General features: G+C 27.5%; 2 protein-coding genes across 2 annotated transcripts; one reads left to right on the top strand and one right to left on the bottom strand.

Moving 5' to 3' along the window:
- Window positions 1–3,361: 3,361 nt before the first annotated feature.
- On the bottom strand, window positions 3,362–5,118 carry SecS (Sec synthetase). Its single transcript, XM_016064183.4, has one exon. It carries the CDS (start codon window positions 4,946–4,948, stop codon window positions 3,497–3,499), a length of 1,452 nt encoding a protein of 483 aa, XP_015919669.3. The 5' UTR covers window positions 4,949–5,118; the 3' UTR covers window positions 3,362–3,496.
- Window positions 5,119–5,254: 136 nt separating this feature from the next.
- LOC107448833 (mitochondrial outer membrane protein SLC25A46) lies at window positions 5,255–20,688 on the top strand. Its single transcript, XM_016064185.5, has 10 exons — window positions 5,255–5,670; window positions 5,781–5,823; window positions 9,058–9,115; window positions 9,552–9,629; window positions 9,742–9,842; window positions 11,335–11,391; window positions 12,158–12,215; window positions 14,797–15,018; window positions 18,040–18,164; window positions 20,284–20,688. Exons 1-10 carry the CDS (start codon window positions 5,514–5,516, stop codon window positions 20,537–20,539), a joined length of 1,155 nt encoding a protein of 384 aa, XP_015919671.2. The 5' UTR covers window positions 5,255–5,513; the 3' UTR covers window positions 20,540–20,688.

The following is a 20,688-nucleotide window of genomic DNA, read 5'->3' as shown; positions in this document are numbered from 1 at the left end:
CACAATTCTTAATGAGTACAATTTGTACCGATCTCAATTTGTTGCAGGCACAATGCGTGAACACAATTTTTTGCAACTTTAATGAAATACATCTATTTACAAAGATAAAACTTTAGCATTGTTTACAAAAGCTAACTAAATATTTTATTTGCCAGCATTAAAATATTACAAAGGCACCTAAACGGGGTTTATGATTTGTTTATTGTTATTTACTGGGAGGATGAGGGGTACAAGCAATGCTTGCGCCAGACACTAAATTAAAAATGATTGCTGTGTTTTGTCCTTAGTAACCAGCAATTTCTTGGCTAAGAAAAATATTTGTATTAGTAATAACATATTTGTTGCAAGAAACAGAATATTCTACCTCTTGTCCTTGTTATTGAAAATATTCTAGACCGTTTTAATTCTCTAAAACAAATTTTTAGTAATTATTTTTTTCCTCTATTTTTGAATCGAAAAAAAGGAATAAGTTGCTAAATTTAGTCATTACACTATGAAATTTCAAACTTTTATAAAAAACACTATGGCCGTTTTTTTGTAAAAGTTACATCATGTGGTTACTTCATTTTTTTAAGAGTAAATTATTTTACAGCAATATATTTTAATGAGACTAAAAATTTCCTCAGCATTGCCTGAATTTCCCCCAAACTTTGTGTGTTTGCCTGAAATATTCTACACACAAATTTCACAATATTGTTTTAGGAATCTTACAGTCTAGTTAGATGGTAAAATTTCAAAACTTGTTATCAATAGAAGATTCTAATTGAAAAAAAGAAAAATCGAGGCACCCACGTTTTATGGCCATGTGAAGTCAGTGATCATATAAGTGATGAGAATTTGATAGTGAAACATTCCATCCCCTCCCCCCCCCAAAATAAATAAATAAAAATATGAGAAAAAGGTGATAAATAAAAAGGTCATGATGGGTGATTGAAATAGTGCTACTATTTATTAAATTTTACACAATTATTGAAGACGTGTTGTGCGAAACAATCCATAAAAAAAATCCTGAATATGGGTGATGAATAATATAAAGAAATGTACTAAAGAAATATAATAGAAATTTTTTTTTATAATAAATATTTAGCAGTGAATTCGCATAATCAAGGAAAGAAATTTTTGAATGAAACATCTCTATACATCTCAATAATTCAATGTGTATACATTTGAGAAAATTTGAATTTTTGGCAATATTTTGTTCATGTTTTATATTTCAACATGTTATATTATGAAGCAAGACAAAATGTTATACCTTATTACCCAATTTTTTTGATCAATATCAAATAAAATAATTTCAAAGTATAAATAGTAAGATTTACAATTGTGTGCAAACAATACTTTCTTTTTATTTGAGAATACCAGGCATAAATGATAAGTAGATAAAAAATGCAAATATAATATAGATATCTAATATTTTAATTGCTGTTCTGAAATTGCTTAGGGTAGGACATTTTTTCGCTCCATCGAATTTAAATAAAAGTACATTATATTATATAAGTAGTTTGTACCGCATTTTTATTTATATATATGAAAATAATAAAGTTCATAGACTGACTTATTTTTAAAATTATGAATAAAATTTATTTTACTCCATACATATTTATCATTATTCTTAATGTAGGGGAGTGCCAAAAATATTTTTGTTTACACTTGAAAATCGGTGCTATAGTTAAGGATAATCAGAATATATGTTATACTGGATTTCTTGAGAACCAAAAATAATCAGCTCAAGAGATTTCTAGTTTCAGATAATATTTTGCAAGTTATTAATATTCAAATTATATGATTTCTAATTCAATTATAATTTCAGATAATATTTTACAAGTTATTACTATTCATATTATATGATTTCAAAAATAGTGTTGGGGCACAATTGAAAACCCAGTTAAATTTTTATTTATAGTAATACCAGGTTCATTCTAGACATTAAAAAGGGCAGGATGCTTGAAACTGGGCAACTCATTACAAAGAGAAGGGCTCAGTATTACAAAAAAATTTGCATTGCTTTTAAGAAACCCAGAAATGTATAAAGTTCTTAATTTTCAAAGTAATTGTTTGATTTTAAAATAATTTCTCAGTTAAATTAGCACATACTACAAATCTGTTTTAAAATGTGCAAAATCCTCTCATTTTTTTAAAGTGATGCAGATTGAAATATTAACGTAGTAAAAAAAAATTAGGATTTTAAAAACAATGCCAAAATAGCTGAGAAAACTGATAAGTAACTGTAATGACTATTTTAATGTTGATTTTATGATGAAATTGTCATGCATCAAGTTTTAAGAAGTTATAACTAAAATATGAAATTTGCCAGCCATATCATATTAAAAATATCGGTATTGAAAAAACTATGTGGAAATAGCTGAGGGAAAAAAAACAAACTATCAATAATCATCATGGTTTACAGTAAAATTGTTGCGAATCAAACACGTCAAAATATGACTCTTTAACTTCGAAATACACGCTTTTCATAATAACATCATATAAAGAATATCAGATTTAGAAAAAGATAAGTGGAAACGGTTGAAAAATGTCGGAAAAAGATGCATACTTACAACGAAATGGTCGAAACCTAACTCGTCAAAAAGTGTTAACTGAAATTCAAAATTCTTACTTCCTAATAATGTATTTAAAAATATAGAAATTTTAAAAACTGTGAGGCAAAGGCAGAAAAATGATAAACAGCAGCCAAAATATATCATTCAGCAATGCAAAGTTTCAATGGAATTATTATGAATTGAACACATCAAAAAGAGGTAACTCAAATTCGAACATTGTTAATAACATCATATTAAAAATATTGGAATTTAAAAAATCAAGAAAAAGGAGCCGAAAAATGATAAATAACTTCTGAAAAATCTATCATAGGAATAATAAAATCATGTTGGAATCGAAACAAAATGATCTCATTCAAAAAAAGTTATATCTGAAATTTGAAAGTCGTAATAATGTATTAATAAATCATAATAACATATTAAATAAAAAACGAAAGAAAACAGCAAAAAAACTTTTCGAAAACCAGATTGATTTACAAAAAAAAAAACATGAATAGACAATTTTTTTAATGAACAATTTGGACTTGTCATCACGTTTAAAGGGTATGGAGGGTGCACATTTTTTGCTTAAATGGCAAACAGGGTGGCACGCCAGCAAAACCCACCCAGAATGAACCCTGTTAATATAATAAAATAATTTGTAAATATATATAAATAATTAACAGTCTAAGAGCTTCAGAGTTACTGCAAGAAGAAATAAGAAAAACAATAAATAAAATTGATTACAAAATACAACTCTAGAAAATCTATTGTTCCATCTCCTAATATAGTGTGGAATAAAATTGTATTCACTTCTTTTCTTTAACTATGTAACTCTGCTCCTGAATACAAAATAAATAATTATCTAAAGGAAAATAAATACATTTCTTAACGATAAATAAATATGCTTAAATAATTTTACAAATGAACACAATTTCTTTGTCAGAAATTTTTCAAATGTTCTAAGAACAATCAGGCTGAGAAACAGTTTTATAATTTTCACATAGAACTTTTAAGTTCACTTGTTTTTGCACTTTATGGAGAGTAATTTTAAAATGCTTTATAAAGTTGTCAATATCCTTCCTTTCAACACCAATAGTTGCGGATGCAGTCAGATAACCCACAAAACTTTCATTAGTGTGAGATCCCCAATTTTTAAATTCAAAGCCACATATAGTTTTATGATCCCCAGGGGCAACAAGCCGCGATCCCATAACAAATTTCGAAAACAGCATAGATCCTATTTCAGTAAAAAGTTTATGATGCAAAGATTCAAGTTGGGAAAAAGCAAAAGCCACAGAAAGTTTATTTCCTGGAGTTACAAGAACTTTACCTCCATATTCATCTGCTACTTCACCAAGAGCGGACTTTAAGTACAAAAAATTCTTTTCTCTTTCATCTAAAAGTTTCATGTACCCTTTTTTACCAATGTTTAATAAAGTGATAAATAAATCAGTGGAAGGCGCACCTGACCCACGACCTGGGTACATTTTCCCTACCAGTTCTACCGTTTTCTTATTAAATCCACAAATGATTGAACCACCAACAGGAACCATAAAGTTCTTATCTGTACTGGAAACAAACAAATCAACTCTATCCTTGGCTGCAAGCTCAATAGTACTTAAATACTCAGGACATTGGATGCCATAAGCATTGTTTATAAGATGAGGAATATCATACGACTTGCACAATTTTGCTATACCCGTAATGTCATCAGGAACTTTAGGTGCAAAACTCGATACCGTACTCAGTATGCATACAATATTTTCCGGACCTACTTTTTCAACTGTGTTTTGAATTTCACCCAGCGAACCAATTAAACCATCCTCTGCACTAACATTTTCTATAATTACTGGTGTAAAACCAGCTGTAACTATGCATTTAAAACAGGATTTTTGGTCTAGTCTTGGCCATAAAACGAATTTTGACTTTGGTCTAAGGCTGTGAAGTGTTCGAAGGCATAATAAAATACCCATACCGGTAGCTAAAGGCACTATGATACATTTTTGCAAACTTGGTACTCCAATTGATTTCAATAAATCCAAAACCATAAAATTGGATAATAGTCCAATAAGACTGGAACCGGCAGCTTTAGGTTGTATTTCTGTTATATCACCAGATCTGCCGATACCATGACCCATATAATAATGCCGACGGGCAACGATTTTTGATGCGAATCTAGCTTCCCTTTCTCCAACACCACAACTACCCAAAAAATTATTACTGTCCATCATTGCAAGCTCATGCAAAAATGTTTCTATCTCGGAGTCTTCCCAACCTTCTTCGGGGCATAATTTTTTATTGAGTAGATTAATTATTTTCTTTCGCCGGCTCTCGTAAGATTGCAATGCATGGTCAGAGTAGTGTTTGATCAAATTCTTTGTAGCTTTAAAAGCACTGGCATCCATATTCATATATAGTTAAGTGATTTTGTATGTTCTAAAGGAATTTTATCAATAAAGAAAATCACTACATTGCCAGAAGATTGAAGCGATAAAGAAAATCACTCGCCGCTTTCAGCAGAAACACTATATTTCCACTTCCTGTACTCCTCTTTGAGCAGAATGATTTGCATGGTTTTGTAACAAGTAGCAAATTGATTGATTGATCAATAATAATGCTGCCAACAATAATTAATACATTATTATTCAGATGTATTTACTTATGTGCTAACTTAAATCTGAAATTGAGGTTGTTAAATTATTTATTAAACAATGAGTTATCTATGTATTTGTTTATATTGTACGATTTTCAATCATGAGAAATATAACGTTTAAAAATTTTAGTGAGATTTTTACTTAAAATTGATTAAAAACTAAAATATGTGTTAGCTTCTGGCAACACTCATCATTAATGATATAAACTGTCTGCTGTTTTCGATTTTCTGATAGATTCACCTTCAAAATTTACTTAAATTTAAGGAGAAGTGATGGTCTGAGATAAAAAGTTCTTTTTAAAAGTATTTAATTAGATTTGAAAATGTCTTCTAAGGTTCCATTTGAATTGATGCCTATCGACGAAGAGAGTGTTAATAATGATTCACTGTCTCGTCCATCAACATCTTACAGTTATCCTCCAATCGATGCTAAATATTCTTCTTTGCCTTCTGACAATATTCCAACTAACTCTGATTCTGGTAATCTATCCGGAAATTTTTCTTCTTCTAAAATTTGAAGTTAATAAATTACTGTTTTAAATTTCAATATTAGACTTAGTGTTTATTTATAACGTTCATTGTGTTTGTAGATCCTGTTCAGAGATTTGCTCATCTTGGCTTAGAAATAACTAGGTAAGGATTAATGATCTGTCCTTATAATATAACAAATATTTAAGTTTCCTTTATAGTATTGTTTATATTTGTAACTAATTGTTTAAACACAAAATTTTCTCTTGTTTACATTCAACTCTTCTTTGAATGTACTCATTGCAATGAATATTGCTATTGCATCAGTTTACGTGACAGATAAATTATTTCATAAAATTTTATTTCCCTACTTTGGGAATCCCAATATATAGTTTTCTAAGCTATATTAATTTCTTTTAAAAAAGCAGGCTCATTTCCTTTCTGTGTATTTGCTTGATTTATTTGCTGCGAAATCTGTGTAAGTTGCATCATTTTAGTAATCAACTTCTAGACATGTCTGAGCCTATGAATTATTATTTTTGTTAATATTTCTTATATTATGTTATTCTTGGACATAATTATGCTGTTCATCTAATAAATCTTTTAATATTATGAATCAAAATTAAGATAAATTTATTTAAATTCTTTAAACATGATTTTAAATTCCAATTTAGCTAATATATATTTTATGAAATGATTGCAATGGTTGAGGGATTGTAATGTAGGTTAAACTAATTAGTTTAAAAGAAAACAAGTATGCTTTTTTTTAAAATGTAAAAATAAAAAATAAATGGAATAAAAAAATGGAAATGGATTGGTCATGTTCTACTTAAACTTGAAAAATTTAAAGTAAAACAAGTTTTTGATTGGAACCCTCGGGGCAATAGAAAAAGAGAAATACAGTAGAGAACCAATTATCCGGGATGCTCGAGACCATCGCTATCCCGAATGTCTGAATTTCCCGGTTTTCTAGATTGACCAAAAAGTATCGTTAATCGATGTTTTATCGAACCCGAATTACAAGGAAAAAGTGTAATGCATAAAGTAAGAGAAAAAAGAAAAGTACTCCTAAATTTTTAAAAAAAAAATAGTAGAAAAATAACATTTAAAAGAATAAAAAAATTTGCAAGTTTAGAAAAGAAAAACAAGTTTAAAAATTAAAAAATTCTCGTATTTATTTTTTAAAAATAATTACAATTCCTAAATTAACTAATATAAACAAAACCAATGGTTAAATAACGCAATATATTTCATACCTAATTATACGGGGGAAACGATAAAATAAAAGGAAAACTTATTAACTAAATAAAAGCACTTGAAAATTACCGAACCGAAAGGATAGGTAAAAAGGGCACTAGCATAAATATTAAAACCTGGAACAAGGCAAGATCAACGGAATTTTTTTTTTTAAAAAAAAACCTAATGATAAAATTTATGAATAAAAAGAATTAATTTATTAAGTGCGAAATTTATCGTGAAAAGAAAAAAATATCAAAGGATAGGTAAAAAAGGCACTAGCATAAATATTAAAACCTCGAACAAGGCAAGATCAACGGAATTTTTTTTTTAAAAAAAAAACCTAATGATAAAATTTATGAATAAAAAGAATTAATTTATTAAGTGCGAAATTTATCGTGAAAAGAAAAAAATATCAAGCGTAGTGGAATCAGAAAAACAAAACTGCAATCTGCTTCATAAAATAATCCTATGATTAAATTAATAAACAATTCTCCTATTTTTTTTTTTGTTGTTGATAAAAACACAATATTCAATTACAGCAGATGTGATTCCACATCAATAAAAACTTGCAAATGATACCGCACTGCCAAAGAATAAGAATTTATTCAGAAGAAAAAGATTTTATTTTTATTAATCGATGTCAAATAGATAAATATATTTTTCTCTTTCATCTTTTGTTCACTGATATGCATGCAATGCATTTTCCCCACACCCTCGTAAATCAAACAGAAAACGAAATCAGCATGCCACACCCTTGAGCTTGATTGACGGTCTAAAGGAGAAAATAAAACATTCCTCCCTTCCCTGCCTTCAAGGTCACGGAGGAAATGACGTTTCTCTGGGTAAACGAGGAAAAAAATTCTCTCCTTCCTTACATTACCTCTACTCAACTTCAAGGATGAGTTCAATTTCCACTTTTTTTCCATAATCGTTCTAGTTTAAAATGGCGGGAAAACTGTTCAAAATTTTTCACGGTTTTCTGGTTTCCCGGTTATCTGGATACCGGATAAATTGTTCTCTACTGTACCTAAAAAATGCTTGGTGCAGGACGATTATAGGCAAATTGAAAACAATTGCAAAGGAGAGAGGCCTTATACATTATATGGCCACAAATAGAGTGAGATGATAGAAAGAGAATAGAAAGCTATGATAGAAGTCCTATACTCTAGTTCGGAATGAAGAGGAATATGTATGTGTGGTGATGAGATATTGGGGCATTAATTTTATTTTAATGATTATTCATTCATCATTATTATCATTTTATTTCAATCATTAATTTCATTTTAATTTAAGATAATGAAAATCATAATTTCAATGTAAGAGTGAAATTTTTAGAAAAGGTACTATACTGGAGCATTGTATGTTCTTAATTGGAATAAAATTTATTTTAATAATACAAGAAAATTACACACCATCTTACACTCAGTATATTTATAGTTTAATTAAGAAGTATTATTTATACATTAATTAAAAAATATTTTATGAATTAAAAAATATTTTTACTGTAACTCATAGTGTTATTTTCTTTGAAATGTGTGCCTTGGACCTCCCTTCCATGCCTTAGTGGTTGAAAGAGTGTTATTTATGCCACTGTTACTGAAAATTATTGTAAATTTCTCTTTCAGTTTTTAATTAAAGGAGAAAAAAGATTTCTGAAAACGTAAAAGTATTTTAGTTTTGCTTACATGTATCTATAAGTGTGCTATTTTTCAATTCGTGCAGGAGAAGTATGTGTCGTGGGCCCATCATAACTTATTTTTTGTGTCGCATCTGCAATTTTTGGCGTATTCGACGCCTTTTATAAAGCATAAGCAAATTCTTTCTAGAGGTCAACTTATTTAGATGGTCAATTATACATCAGTATCTTTTATTGTTGGTGTTTTTCTTGATTAATCACCATGTAAAGTTCTTCAATGAGTGGTAACTTACAACCCCAGCTTGACAGGTTAAAGGTGAAAACACCGGGGAGAAAGGAAGACCCTGGTCCACCAAGATAGGAGAGGGTTGAATTTCTTTTGTTTTCACTTTGATTACTGACAGTAATTTTGCAAAATATTTTAAAATACCTCATGAATTATTACAATTTTTTTTATTTATTCCTATGACTTGTCTTATTACTAGAAATGTTATGTTTCTGACTGAAATTCTATTTTTTTCTAGTGGTATAATTAGCAATGTGATAGCGCATCCATGCATTGTACTCAGGCGACAATGCCAGGTAAATTACACAAATTTTATTTTAGTGTTGTAAAATATTTTGATTATTTTAATTAATAAATTCCATCATACTTTCAAATTTGTTATAAAGCATGATATAAACATGTTGAAAATTGTAATTACACATTGCTGAATTCTGAAATGTAATGCTTAGGCTGGCATTAATCAGTTATCACCCTTTTACCACTGCTTTTACAAAAACTAATGCACTTTTCAGAATTCAACACTTTTGGTTTAATAATCTGTAACTAATTATTTATTGACTGCATCCAATATTATTAGCAGTATTCTAAAATACTAATCCCAGCCGTATTTTGCTATTTTTTTTTTACTGATTGCTTCTGTTATATATGAGTTGCAATTATTGCTTTTTTTATTCTCTTTTTTCATATTCTTACATTTTATATATTTTTCTCATGATTGATTTTTCCCGCAAGGTTAACCGAAAAGCATCAAGGTATCACCTGAGTCCTTTAACGTTCATTCCAGTTGTGATAAGATTACAAAATAGACAGGTATATGAACCATAAATATTTGGATTTTATAGTTAATATTGTATTTTAAGTTTTCCATTCTTTAGTTCTTTGTCTTTTCAATAATTTATTTTATCCTGTTATTTTTATTTAGGGTTTAATTTGTCTTTGGAAGGGATGTAGTAGTATATTTATACTAAGAGGATGCTCAGCAGCATTAGAGACATTTATTGCAGAAATTACACCTTTACCTAGGTTAATATTTTTCTTCTCTTTTTCTCAAAAATATTGTTTCTTTCTTTTTCCATTGACATTATGATACAAATTAAATGACACAAATTAAAAGACACCACCACAGTGAAAGACCACCTCTATGTTGCGACCACCTCCATTTGCGACCGCTTTTGGAAGTCTCAGAAATTTTCTCCTGGTGACCAGACAAACTTCTGCACCAAACTTCTTTTTTGACCGAATGTTCAGCATTCTGCTATTTGGTCAAATCACTATTCGTTACATCTCTAGTAAAAATAAATTCGAAGTTGTAATCCGAAAGTGTCTTTAGGAATTTCAACTGCAAGCATTGCCTTGATTTAGCATTATACAATTAACCATTCATAAAGGAGATAATACTGGCAAATTTTCAATTTGTGTGACAACTATATGGTTAAAAATTAATCCTCTTATTCATGAATTTTTCATTTGAGTTTTTAAGAAACATTTTGATACCTCCATCGATTTCTAAAGAGATCCTTTTACCTATCTTGAATGCCTACCACATGTTCTGCAAGAACTGTTTAGAGTCTCAAAATGAGAACAACATGCACAAATGTGAATCTGAAAAATATATATCCTCAAATGAGGAACATATGCAATTTTAACTTTCTGTTTTGATATTCATTAGATAAAATGCTTTATAAATACATTTTTGTATTTTTTAACCTTCTTGGTCTGCTTTTCTATATAATTAGTAATGTAAACCCTGCGTAATACGTTAGAAACCAAACATGACAACTGATCAATCTATATTTATAATAGTTATAAATTTATTGCACTAAGTTTTGTACTGAAAAATAATGACTTGCATAAATAACTTCAGTAAATTATTATTGTAATCTTCTAACTGGATATTTTAGTCAACTACATTTTCCATAATAAAAAATCTACATTCTATTATGAAGACACAACATTCATAAAAGGTCACATTGCAATTTTTAAACAATTATTTTTATAACTATATTCTTCAGCAATTATAAATGTAACTGAAGAAATAAAGTGACCTAATTTGGCTGCTCTTGTTCCATAGAACAAATATTTCAAATCTCCAATGAGCAAAGTATAAAAATATTCCTATTCTGAATAAAATTGCAAAATAAATATTGAGTTCACTTATTCTTGTTTCAATTTCTAATTTACTTCTGACCAGAAAACCAATCCCCCTTAAAATGTATAAATTCTTTTTTAAAGGTATGTTATCATAAATTTCAACCTAAACAAATTTCTAAGGGCCTCAAACAATATTTAAAAAAAAGAAGGAAATTTTCAATATTAGTTTTTAAAAAAATCATCTATTTTATAATCATTTCATGTTATTTAAGCTTATGATATATTCTTCTTCATGAAGTGATTAAAACATTGAAGTTTTCATTGACATAAATTGTATTTGGAACTTCAATAGAGTTTTTTTTTAAAAATTTATTTATAATCTTATTATAAATTTTACAATTAAGAATGAATTCTGTTATTTTAGAGAAGTGAAATCTAGGATATCACTTAAACAACTATCCCAGCACCTTCTATTAAAATTGTAAGTACTTTTACTGTTTGGTATTATTTTTAAATATGATAGTTTGATGTTTTAATAACTTATTTTATACTGTCTTATACTTCTTTATACTGTACTTTGCAGTGTTTGCTTAGTGCACCAATAGTATATTTTAAGATAAAAAATGGGTTTTTGACTTGACGGAGGTAAAAACAGTCTATAATATAAATTTTTTTCTTAGGTTATGGTCAGATAATAAGTTTTTTAAATTTTTTCCTAAAAGTTTTTTTTTACTATTAACAATTAATTTTGCTATCATGTACAGTGCACAGAAAAGGGGAAAAAATGAAATACTCTACATAACTTTTGATTTTATGATTGAATCTTTCAAGTTCTAGGAATCAATATAAATGGCTCGAGAAGGTAACCTCAAATATGCTAATTAATAAGTGCAGATGATATTTTAAGAAACAAAATCAGACACAAATACGTAGTTTCTGAATAAGCATATCTTTTTTTTTCCGACTAAATCGGATTTCTGGGAAATATGGTCCCAGTAGTAGAATTTCTGTGCATAAATTTTTCCTTCCTTTTTCTTTTATAATTGAACTAATTTTCAAGAAATAAGCAAGAATTTCAAGAAATAATGATTTTTAAAAGATTAATAATCAAATATTTTTAATTTAGTTTATCGTATTATTTATATCATTCTATTTTAGTTATACATAAATTTTTTGCTGTCTTTATTTTTATTCAAGTTTTTGATAAGTTTGTTTTTAAAATTGAAGATTTGATTTTTGTTTTACAGAATTACCTATGGAATCCTTACACCTTTCTACTGCTCTAGCCTTGTTGAAACCGTTCAGGTTAGTTTGTGATTTTTTACAATTTTTTTATTGATAATATAGTGCGTTGTTAAGAGATCACGTAGCTCCCTTTTATATTTTGCGTTTAGTTATATTTCCAATTTTATTTAATTATTTATTCATATATTTTATTAATTTTGCAAAAAATACTTAGTATTTCAAAAGCAGTAAATAATTAAAAAATAAATAAATTATTAAAATTGTAGGAAATACAGTGCAAAAAAAAAAAAAAATTAGTCACCTTGAATCACTTTTGATGTTATGATTGGATCTTCATTTACTAGGACTCAATCTTAATAATTCGGGAAAGTAACCTCAGATATGCTAATTGATTAGTACTACCAATATTTATTGTTACAAAACCAGACATAAAAATGTATTTTCTCTGAATTTTAAAACCCTGAAACAATGCTCAAAAATTAAGAACATGTTTTTCAAGATTTGTTATATACAGTGCAGGGGGAAAAAAACAAAGGAATCACTCAGAATAACTTTTCATCTAATATTCAGATCTTCATACATTAAACTTCATGACTAGGACTCAATCTTGAGTGTTCGATGGGTTAACTCAAATATACTAATGGATTAGCACAGACAATATTTTAAGTTAAGAAATCGGATACAGAAGTGTATTTTATCTGAATTAACGTAATTTTTTTTCGATGGATAATGATTTCTAATCCTCAAACTATAGGGGGTAGTTGCATTTAAGTAAATATGGTTCTACTAGTTTGGACCCCTTAATTTTATTTTTCCTTTTTGTGTATTTCGAGAATTTTTCGATTCAATCAAAAAATACTCAAAGTATGGTAAAATATACAAAAAGTAAAATTGGCAATAAGGGGTCCAAACTTTTCTTGACCAAACTGTTAGTACCATATTCCCCAGGTTGCGGCTGCCCATATTTTGAGGGTGAAATATCGTAATCTATTGAAAAAGATGTATATTTATTCAGTGAAAATACGTTTTTGTCTGATTTCTTAACTTTCAATTTCGTCTGCGTTAATCAATAAACATAATTGAGGTAATCTTTTGAACCCTCAAGATTGAGTCCTAATCATTAAGAAGTCTAGTGTATAAAGATTTGATCATTAGATCAAAAGTTATTATGGGTGATTCATTTTTTTTTCTGCTTTGAACAAATCTTTAAAAACATGCTATTAATTTTTAAGAATTATTTTAGAATTTTAAAATTTAGCACCAAATTATTTTATTTTTTAAGGGTATTGTTATCTTTCATAACAATTAATGATAAATAATAACATTCAGTTCAAATAAAAGAATTTATTAATCAGTTTCAGTTGATAATTATTTAATATCCTTTATTAATTTACATTCATTTCAAAGATATAACTGTTTTAAAAATATATAGAGGCAATATTTGTTACACAAAATTGAATTTAAATTCTTCTAATTTAGTATTTCAAAATGACTAGTACGAATGTATTTCCAATGAATAAACAGAAAAAAAGTACAAACAAATACAAACAAATATCCACAACATGTGAAGTATAAGAGAAAAACTCTTCGAAATTTTGTCTTTTAAAATTAAATATTTTTAATTGAATGAAATTAAAAAATTTTTCACATTGCAAATTATTTTTCACATTGCAAATTATTAGTCTAAAATTTAGTCTTTTGTCATAAGGCTGATACAACAAGTGAAGGGGAATAAATATTTTATTTTTTAAAAGACCATACTTAATCAGAGGGACCAACTATTACCATTTATTCTCAATTATTTTGAATTTTTAGTCAAGATTATGGACTTACGCTTAAGTAATAAAAATTTGGTTCTGACAATTTTTGTAATACACTATTAAAAGTAAGTCTCTCTTCCCTCTTTATTACTATGTGTTAAAAAAGAAATTTGGTTTACAATGACTATTCAAAAACTAAAAGAAAAAACACTTGAACGTTACTTTTTTATAATTTTTTTGTAAATTCATATATAACATTATTAATATGCTTACATAAAATTATGTGGTGAAAATACCTCAAAAGTGGGCTAATTTGCGTATTGATAACATTACTAGATGTATTACTGAACTGATAGCTAGTTTGCAAAATTGGCATTTAAGTTTAATTTTTTGCTGAAGAGTTTCATTGTTTTGCAATGATAAGTCACTCTTACTAAGTTTAAAGTACATCATGAAAGTTATGACTGATCTCTTTGGATTGCATAATAACATTGGCAAATATTGAGCATCGTGTTAAGTTCATACTTTATCTTTCTCCTTTTTCACATGTCTGTAGTATATTATAAGTTAAAATCTCTTTAAGACACAAAGAGAATAAAAATAGTATTATAATTTCAGAATTCAGAGCTGCCTATGCGGATTTTAAAGCAATCTTGTTTGCATATACTTTAATGTTAGTCTACATTATTTTTAACATGAGAATTTCTTAAAAAATTTAAATCCGTCCATTGAAATTTTGAAAAGGTTTCTATTTCGGGTTCCAAACTTTTGCAAGAAGTTTGTTTCTTTTAAAACAAATTTGCAACTTTTATTTATGATTTCATATTCTTGCTTATATTTTGAATAAGCATCTAACGTTATTTTAATTACTTTCTTTTCAGAGTGACATCGCTAGTGAAAAGCCAGGTGTTTTAGATTGTTTGAAGGAAGGTTTGTGCAGACTATTCAAATGGGGAACTCCTCGATCCACTCGTCTCTTTCCGATGTGGCAACTAGTTGGGCCGACTGCATTGCATGGTTGTTCTGTTTATATCCTTTCATCTCTAATCCACTCTTTGCTGCGATGGATGAGATCGGTGAAAGACAAGCCAACTCTTGGAATGGTCAGGAGGCTTTAGATATTGATTAATTCATATTGAATTTTGTTTTCAATTATACAATCAAACCTCATTGAGATGAAAACACGTAACAAAACGTTTTGATTAATATAAAGCAAAATTGTTTTCCAATCACGCTAACTTGGGGGAAAATAGCAGAGGGGGCCACCGTTACTTCAGGAATTTTCTGGACTGATTTTTTCCATATTTTTGTAACCTTGGTAACAAAAATTTTATTATTAATTTTTCAGTTATTGTTTATTCTGCAAAAACATATTACAAATCACTATTCATAATAAAGTTTAAAATAGTAATTTTTTGTGAAAAATTTTTTTACTAGATTAATTTTATGGAGAAGAAAAAATATGGGTCTTTTAGGTTCCTAAAATTTAAACTAATTTATTTTCACTCACTTTTAGTTATTGTAATTAAGTTCTCTGATTTTTTCCTTATTGATAAATTTTCTCTGCTCTTTTTGATTCCTTGTGGTTTTCTTCTTCTGTGGCCACACTGTAATAATTGCATTGCTCAATATGAATATGAAAGCAAACATCTCTAGTTTGAGACAAAGTAAGTATTCACTAATTGAAAACAAATTCCTCATTATAACCCTTGCGGTGACCTTCCTCATTGAAGCAAGTTTATCATTTTTTGTAAACTGCAACTGAGATTGGTCATTGCTGGTTTACATCAATCCGAAATTGGCAACACCTACAGCTGGGAAGGGAAAATTTTTTCACACCTCTGCAACTAGCATTTTAATGAGTAAAAAGGTTCTTCAGATTATATATGCATTTTATCTGTGAGCAAACTTAGATAATTGTGCCAAAGATTTCATTTAAAATTGAGATGTAAAATAGCACATTGCTTGCATGTAATTAGCTGTTACTGTTGTACACAATTACAAATTTAATTGGATTTAGTACTGACCCTATTATTAAATAATAATATTAGCTAACATTTCATAAAATTTTATCTAATATAAAACAAACAGATGCAATGGGAGATTACAAAACAGGCAAAAAGAGAAAACCTCCATGTATTTAAAAATTAAAAAAAAAAATGTAATAGATCACACCTCCCAAATGGGCAGAAATATCGCAAAATTCTCCAAAAAGCGACATCATTTAATAATTAATTAAAAATACACCCAAATCAGGGTTGGTAAAGTTTAGGACAGAATGGATTAATCCACGGTTTAAACCTTGGTTTAAACCGTCCTGTCCAAAACCCCTTTGTCTTAAACTGTCCAAAACCCTTTTTCTCAAATAATGTACAATTTTATCTGAACAATATCTAAGAGGTGAAATAAACATAGAACTAATAACATATTGATAATTAAATATACTAGAGAATATTTGTTTTTAAAAGTATAATGTTTTATTAATATTGTTTGACTCTTCAATTTAAACAAAGGAAGATTAATCAGTAATCAAGTTCAATTGGTCCTCTCATTCAATAGTACATAACTGAAGTTTGGCCTTGTCATACAGGTTAAAATAGACTAAGTGCTTGGTTCATCATAAACAGATTTATTTATCTATAGTACTACTCAAGAATACTTTTATTTCATTCATGTTCAATTCGTTTAGCATAGTGGTGATACATCACCAGTGTCAGTAACTGAAACTGATGTTATGCCCTTCAAAACTGTTAATACATTTTTCAGTTATTTTGTATTTTCAATTTAAACTAATATATTAATATTTAAAAACAATTTTTTTTAAAAATGGATGTCTTTTTTATCATGCTGTAATGCAGAAATTATAAAATTTTTTTAAAAAAAAAAAAGTGAAAAATTAATGGTTAATTTTTGAAAAAATTTAGTATTTTTTTTTTAAGAAAAATTATTATTTTTTAATATTGCCATATTTATCCTTATGCAAAAATATTATTTATCAGTATTAAAAGCATATTTATATTTAAAGGATTAGGTATTCACTTTTGTTGTTCAATGAATTGTGGAGCTTCAAAAATTATAAACCTTTTCCTATTATATTATATTATTTTCTTTTAATAAGTTATAGTAAATTGTATAAAAAATATGAGATATTTATTGATGCATGTAATTATTATGTGTACAATGGTTACACCTATAGAATTTTTACCTTTTACCAAAGTTCAAGGTTTTGGACACTTTAAGACAGTTTTACCCAGTTTAGGACAGTTTTACTCAGTTTAAGACAGTAAAACCCACGTGTCCTGTCCAAAACCAGTTTAGGACGTCCAAAACCCCAACCCTGACCCGAAATTTTAATGTTATGCAAGAATTTCAGCATCTCATTTATTGCCGAAAATTTCTTACCTTTTATCGATGACACTAATTTAGTCATAGTATCTTTGTCAACTATAGTTCTTCCTTCAAAGTAGTTTTCTTGATACATTAATGTTTTTTCCATCGCTGATAGCATATACAATAAAGGGATCATAAAATAATGTTTTTGTTGGCATCTTATCGAATTGATCTCTGACAATGATCTTTATCCAAACTAAATATACTTCATTCATTTATGGAACAATGCCTTGCAAGTTTACAACAAAAAAAACTTTTATAATTTGCTTTCAAATTTTTTAAAATGCTGTGATTCTTGCATTTAAAGCAAGCTACTTGACTCCATGAAATAAATCCTAGCTCAGAACGTAATTTTTTATCTTTTCTAAAAAATTATAATTCTAAACAAAATTTTTTTTTTTTTAATACTTCTGATTGTTTGGCAGATGACGTGCTTAATATGTCATGTGTGCTATATCTTTTAGCATATTCTGCTGTGGGTGTTATTATTCCACAATTTTTGTTTTAGGATGCACTCAACTTAAGGATGGTTTTTCACAGCCTCTTTTTTTTTAAGTTAAGCAGATAATTAATTGTAGCACTAATTGAAAAAGAAGTAGTATTTTTCAATTACTAAGATTCCTTAAATAGGTTGAATAGTTTCTTAGAAATAATTTTTAAAATTCTTTTTACTTTAAATAATGCTTTGTTTTTTTTACTGTACAGAAATTTCATGTGGTTTGGTCTGTTTTTAGGAGGGAGCTGATTTCTTAGCCAATCAAAGTGCCACATCTGCTTACTTAGAGAATTTATCGATGCTTCACTTAAGTTCATTTATAGCAAGCACAATTTTATATCCTGGGGAAACAATATTACACAGGTAACATTTTAAAATTATGAGTCTACGATCTAGAAATTGTGTATATGTCTATTTAAAAGGGATTCAACATTTTTGAAATATTTACTTAAGATAACTTTAAATGTAGCGTGTTATTGAAAGTTTCTTATTCTAACAGCAGTAGCAAAGATTCCTGAAGTGATTTTTTGTTGAAAATAATTCTTTTTTTAGAAAATAATTAACTTATTATAGCGTTTTCATTTTTTTCTAAAAGAGTCATATCAAATTTATTTTTTCAATTGTTAAATCAGTGATGTAAACTATGCATATTTATAGAAAATTTTAGCACTACAGGTGTAAAAATGAATACAAAACTATATTTGTATGTTAAGTGTTTTAGTAAAAAGTCTTTGTTTTCTTTTGTCTGAAGTATCTCATTTGTTTTTTAATGGGTCGTGGATTGAATTTTATGGTTCAGTATTCAAAAAAGTGTTAGCTTAAAAGTTATAAATGTATAAGTTTTTTTTTTTTTTAGTTCTGTGATATATAGGGTTAATCTTAATTTTCGACGTACTGTAACACCTAATGTGAATCAGATAAGTTCTGTTGCTTGTATAGTAAGAAATAAAATGAGACTTGTACAATTGATAGAACTAGGTTAATAAATACGTAGTATTGAATTTATTGTTTTATTATTTTTGAACAACAGAGTTGTAAAAAGTATTAGTTCACACTGTAATATACAGTTATAGATATTTATGTTTTGTGTCCAAAAAATAACTGACTCTAATGACTATTTCAAAAATCAGTTCAAAAAATAATGGAAGAAGATGGAAATGCATAGTTTTGTGTACTTAGCGAACTAGGTTATTATTTCAATATTTGTTACAGATTCCAAGAACTGGTGGCACTGCTAACTGGAAAAAAACATAAAGCAATTTTTTTCTGTTGCTATAAATAATGCTTATTTTGAAAACATTGTTTTTTATTTTTACTCAGGTAGCAGTGCCTTCTAATGAAAAACTTTCTTACAGATTTCAAAACCTTATGTGAAAAAAAAAAATTTTAACGTAGCAAACCATACATTTCTATCCTCTTCCATTCTGTTTTATTTTAATTTGTCATATTTTTGCTTAAATAATTGATAATTGTATAAATTTAAACTGCATGATTTACAGGAAATAGTTTTTTATGTTTATAAATTAGGTGTATTTATTGAAAAATGCTTTTAAATTTTTATTTAATGCATTTACACTAATTTAATTATTATAATTACAGATTTCAAAACCTTATGTGAAAAAAAAATTAGAACGTAGCAAACCATACATTTCTATCCTCATCCATTCTGTTTTATTTTAATTTGTCATATTTTTGCTTAAATAATTGATAATTGTATAAATTTAAACTGCATGATTTACAGGAAATAGTTTTTTATGTTTATAAATTAGGTGTATTTATTGAAAAATGCTTTTAAATTTTTATTTAATGCGTTTACACTAATTTAATTATCTTAAGTTCATTGTTTAAAATTGCTTTTATGTTGTTAATATATTATACTATTAAGAGATGCCTCATGAATAAAATATATCACATATCTATATTTAAAGCAATATTGTTACATAGTTTCTTAATTATAAAAAATGTGCATAGTTATAGTAAAATAATTGTATGAAATTGGTTCATCTGCCAAAATTTTATTTCTGATTACTTAATTTTTTTTATATATTGTTGGCAAAATTTAAAATTTTACTGTTTTGTTACAAGTGTTACTATAAAGGATGATAATGTGAGATAAACGAAAAAAAATATTAAAACAAGATGAAAAATTTCATGAACCTGTTAAAATTAATGTCATTTCCCTTCACAAGTATTAGTTAAATTACTGCAAAAAATTAAGTTTTTACTCTTGCTTTCTTTTTGCTTCTATAGCTCAATTTCTAGTACAAATGTTGATTTTAGGTGAACATAATGTGTAATCAACTGAAACATTATTGATTCAATAATAACTAATTAATAATATTCAAATAATTAATAACCAAAAAGTATTCATAAATTCAGTTGCAGGGAATCGATAGAACAAAGGTTAGCAATCCTGTGTTATGACATATTGTTAACTATAACTTGAATCAATCATTTAATTAATTTAGTAAATATTTTACAGATTGTATCTCCAAGGAACTCGAACAATTATTGATGACTTAGACACAGGTGCTGCTGTTCTTCCTGTTATATCTAAATATGAAGGAGTATCAGATTGTTTTCATACCATTATAAACGAAGAAGGTGCATTTGGACTTTATAAAGGATTTGGCGCACTTCTTTTGGAATTTGCTCTGCAGGCATTTATTTTAAAAGTAGCTCAGATTTCATTCCGAGAACTTGAATCTCTTTTAAGACCATCTGTACCCAGAAGATAATTGTACTTTTTTTCTTAAAAAAATAAATTGGTAAAAATGTCAGCCAAAAAGCAATGTTTTTTTGAATTGAATGTTTTTTTGTACCAAAGAATATCTCAGTGTACTTATAACTATTATTCTTGTAGAAATAAATGCAACTATATATATAA

Source organism: Parasteatoda tepidariorum, chromosome 2 (genome assembly GCF_982258835.1).
Source record: "Parasteatoda tepidariorum strain Cologne lab strain chromosome 2, Ptep-v5.0, whole genome shotgun sequence".
Classification (NCBI taxonomy): domain Eukaryota; kingdom Metazoa; phylum Arthropoda; class Arachnida; order Araneae; family Theridiidae; genus Parasteatoda; species Parasteatoda tepidariorum.
The sequence above is the reverse complement of the archived record's forward strand: the minus strand, read 5'-3'. Positions and strand labels throughout refer to the sequence as shown.

Excerpts from the sequence above, each read along its gene's own strand:
- SecS (XM_016064183.4), bottom strand. The coding sequence starts at position 4,948 with ATGAATATGGATGCCAGTGCTTTTAAAGCTACAAAGAATTTGATCAAA.
- LOC107448833 (XM_016064185.5), top strand. The coding sequence starts at position 5,514 with ATGTCTTCTAAGGTTCCATTTGAATTGATGCCTATCGACGAAGAGAGT. Across the intron at positions 9,630-9,741 it reads TAAGATTACAAAATAGACAG|GGTTTAATTTGTCTTTGGAA; the intron begins GTATATGAACCA and ends ATTTTTATTTAG. Across the intron at positions 15,019-18,039 it reads ACAAGCCAACTCTTGGAATG|GAGGGAGCTGATTTCTTAGC; the intron begins GTCAGGAGGCTT and ends GTCTGTTTTTAG.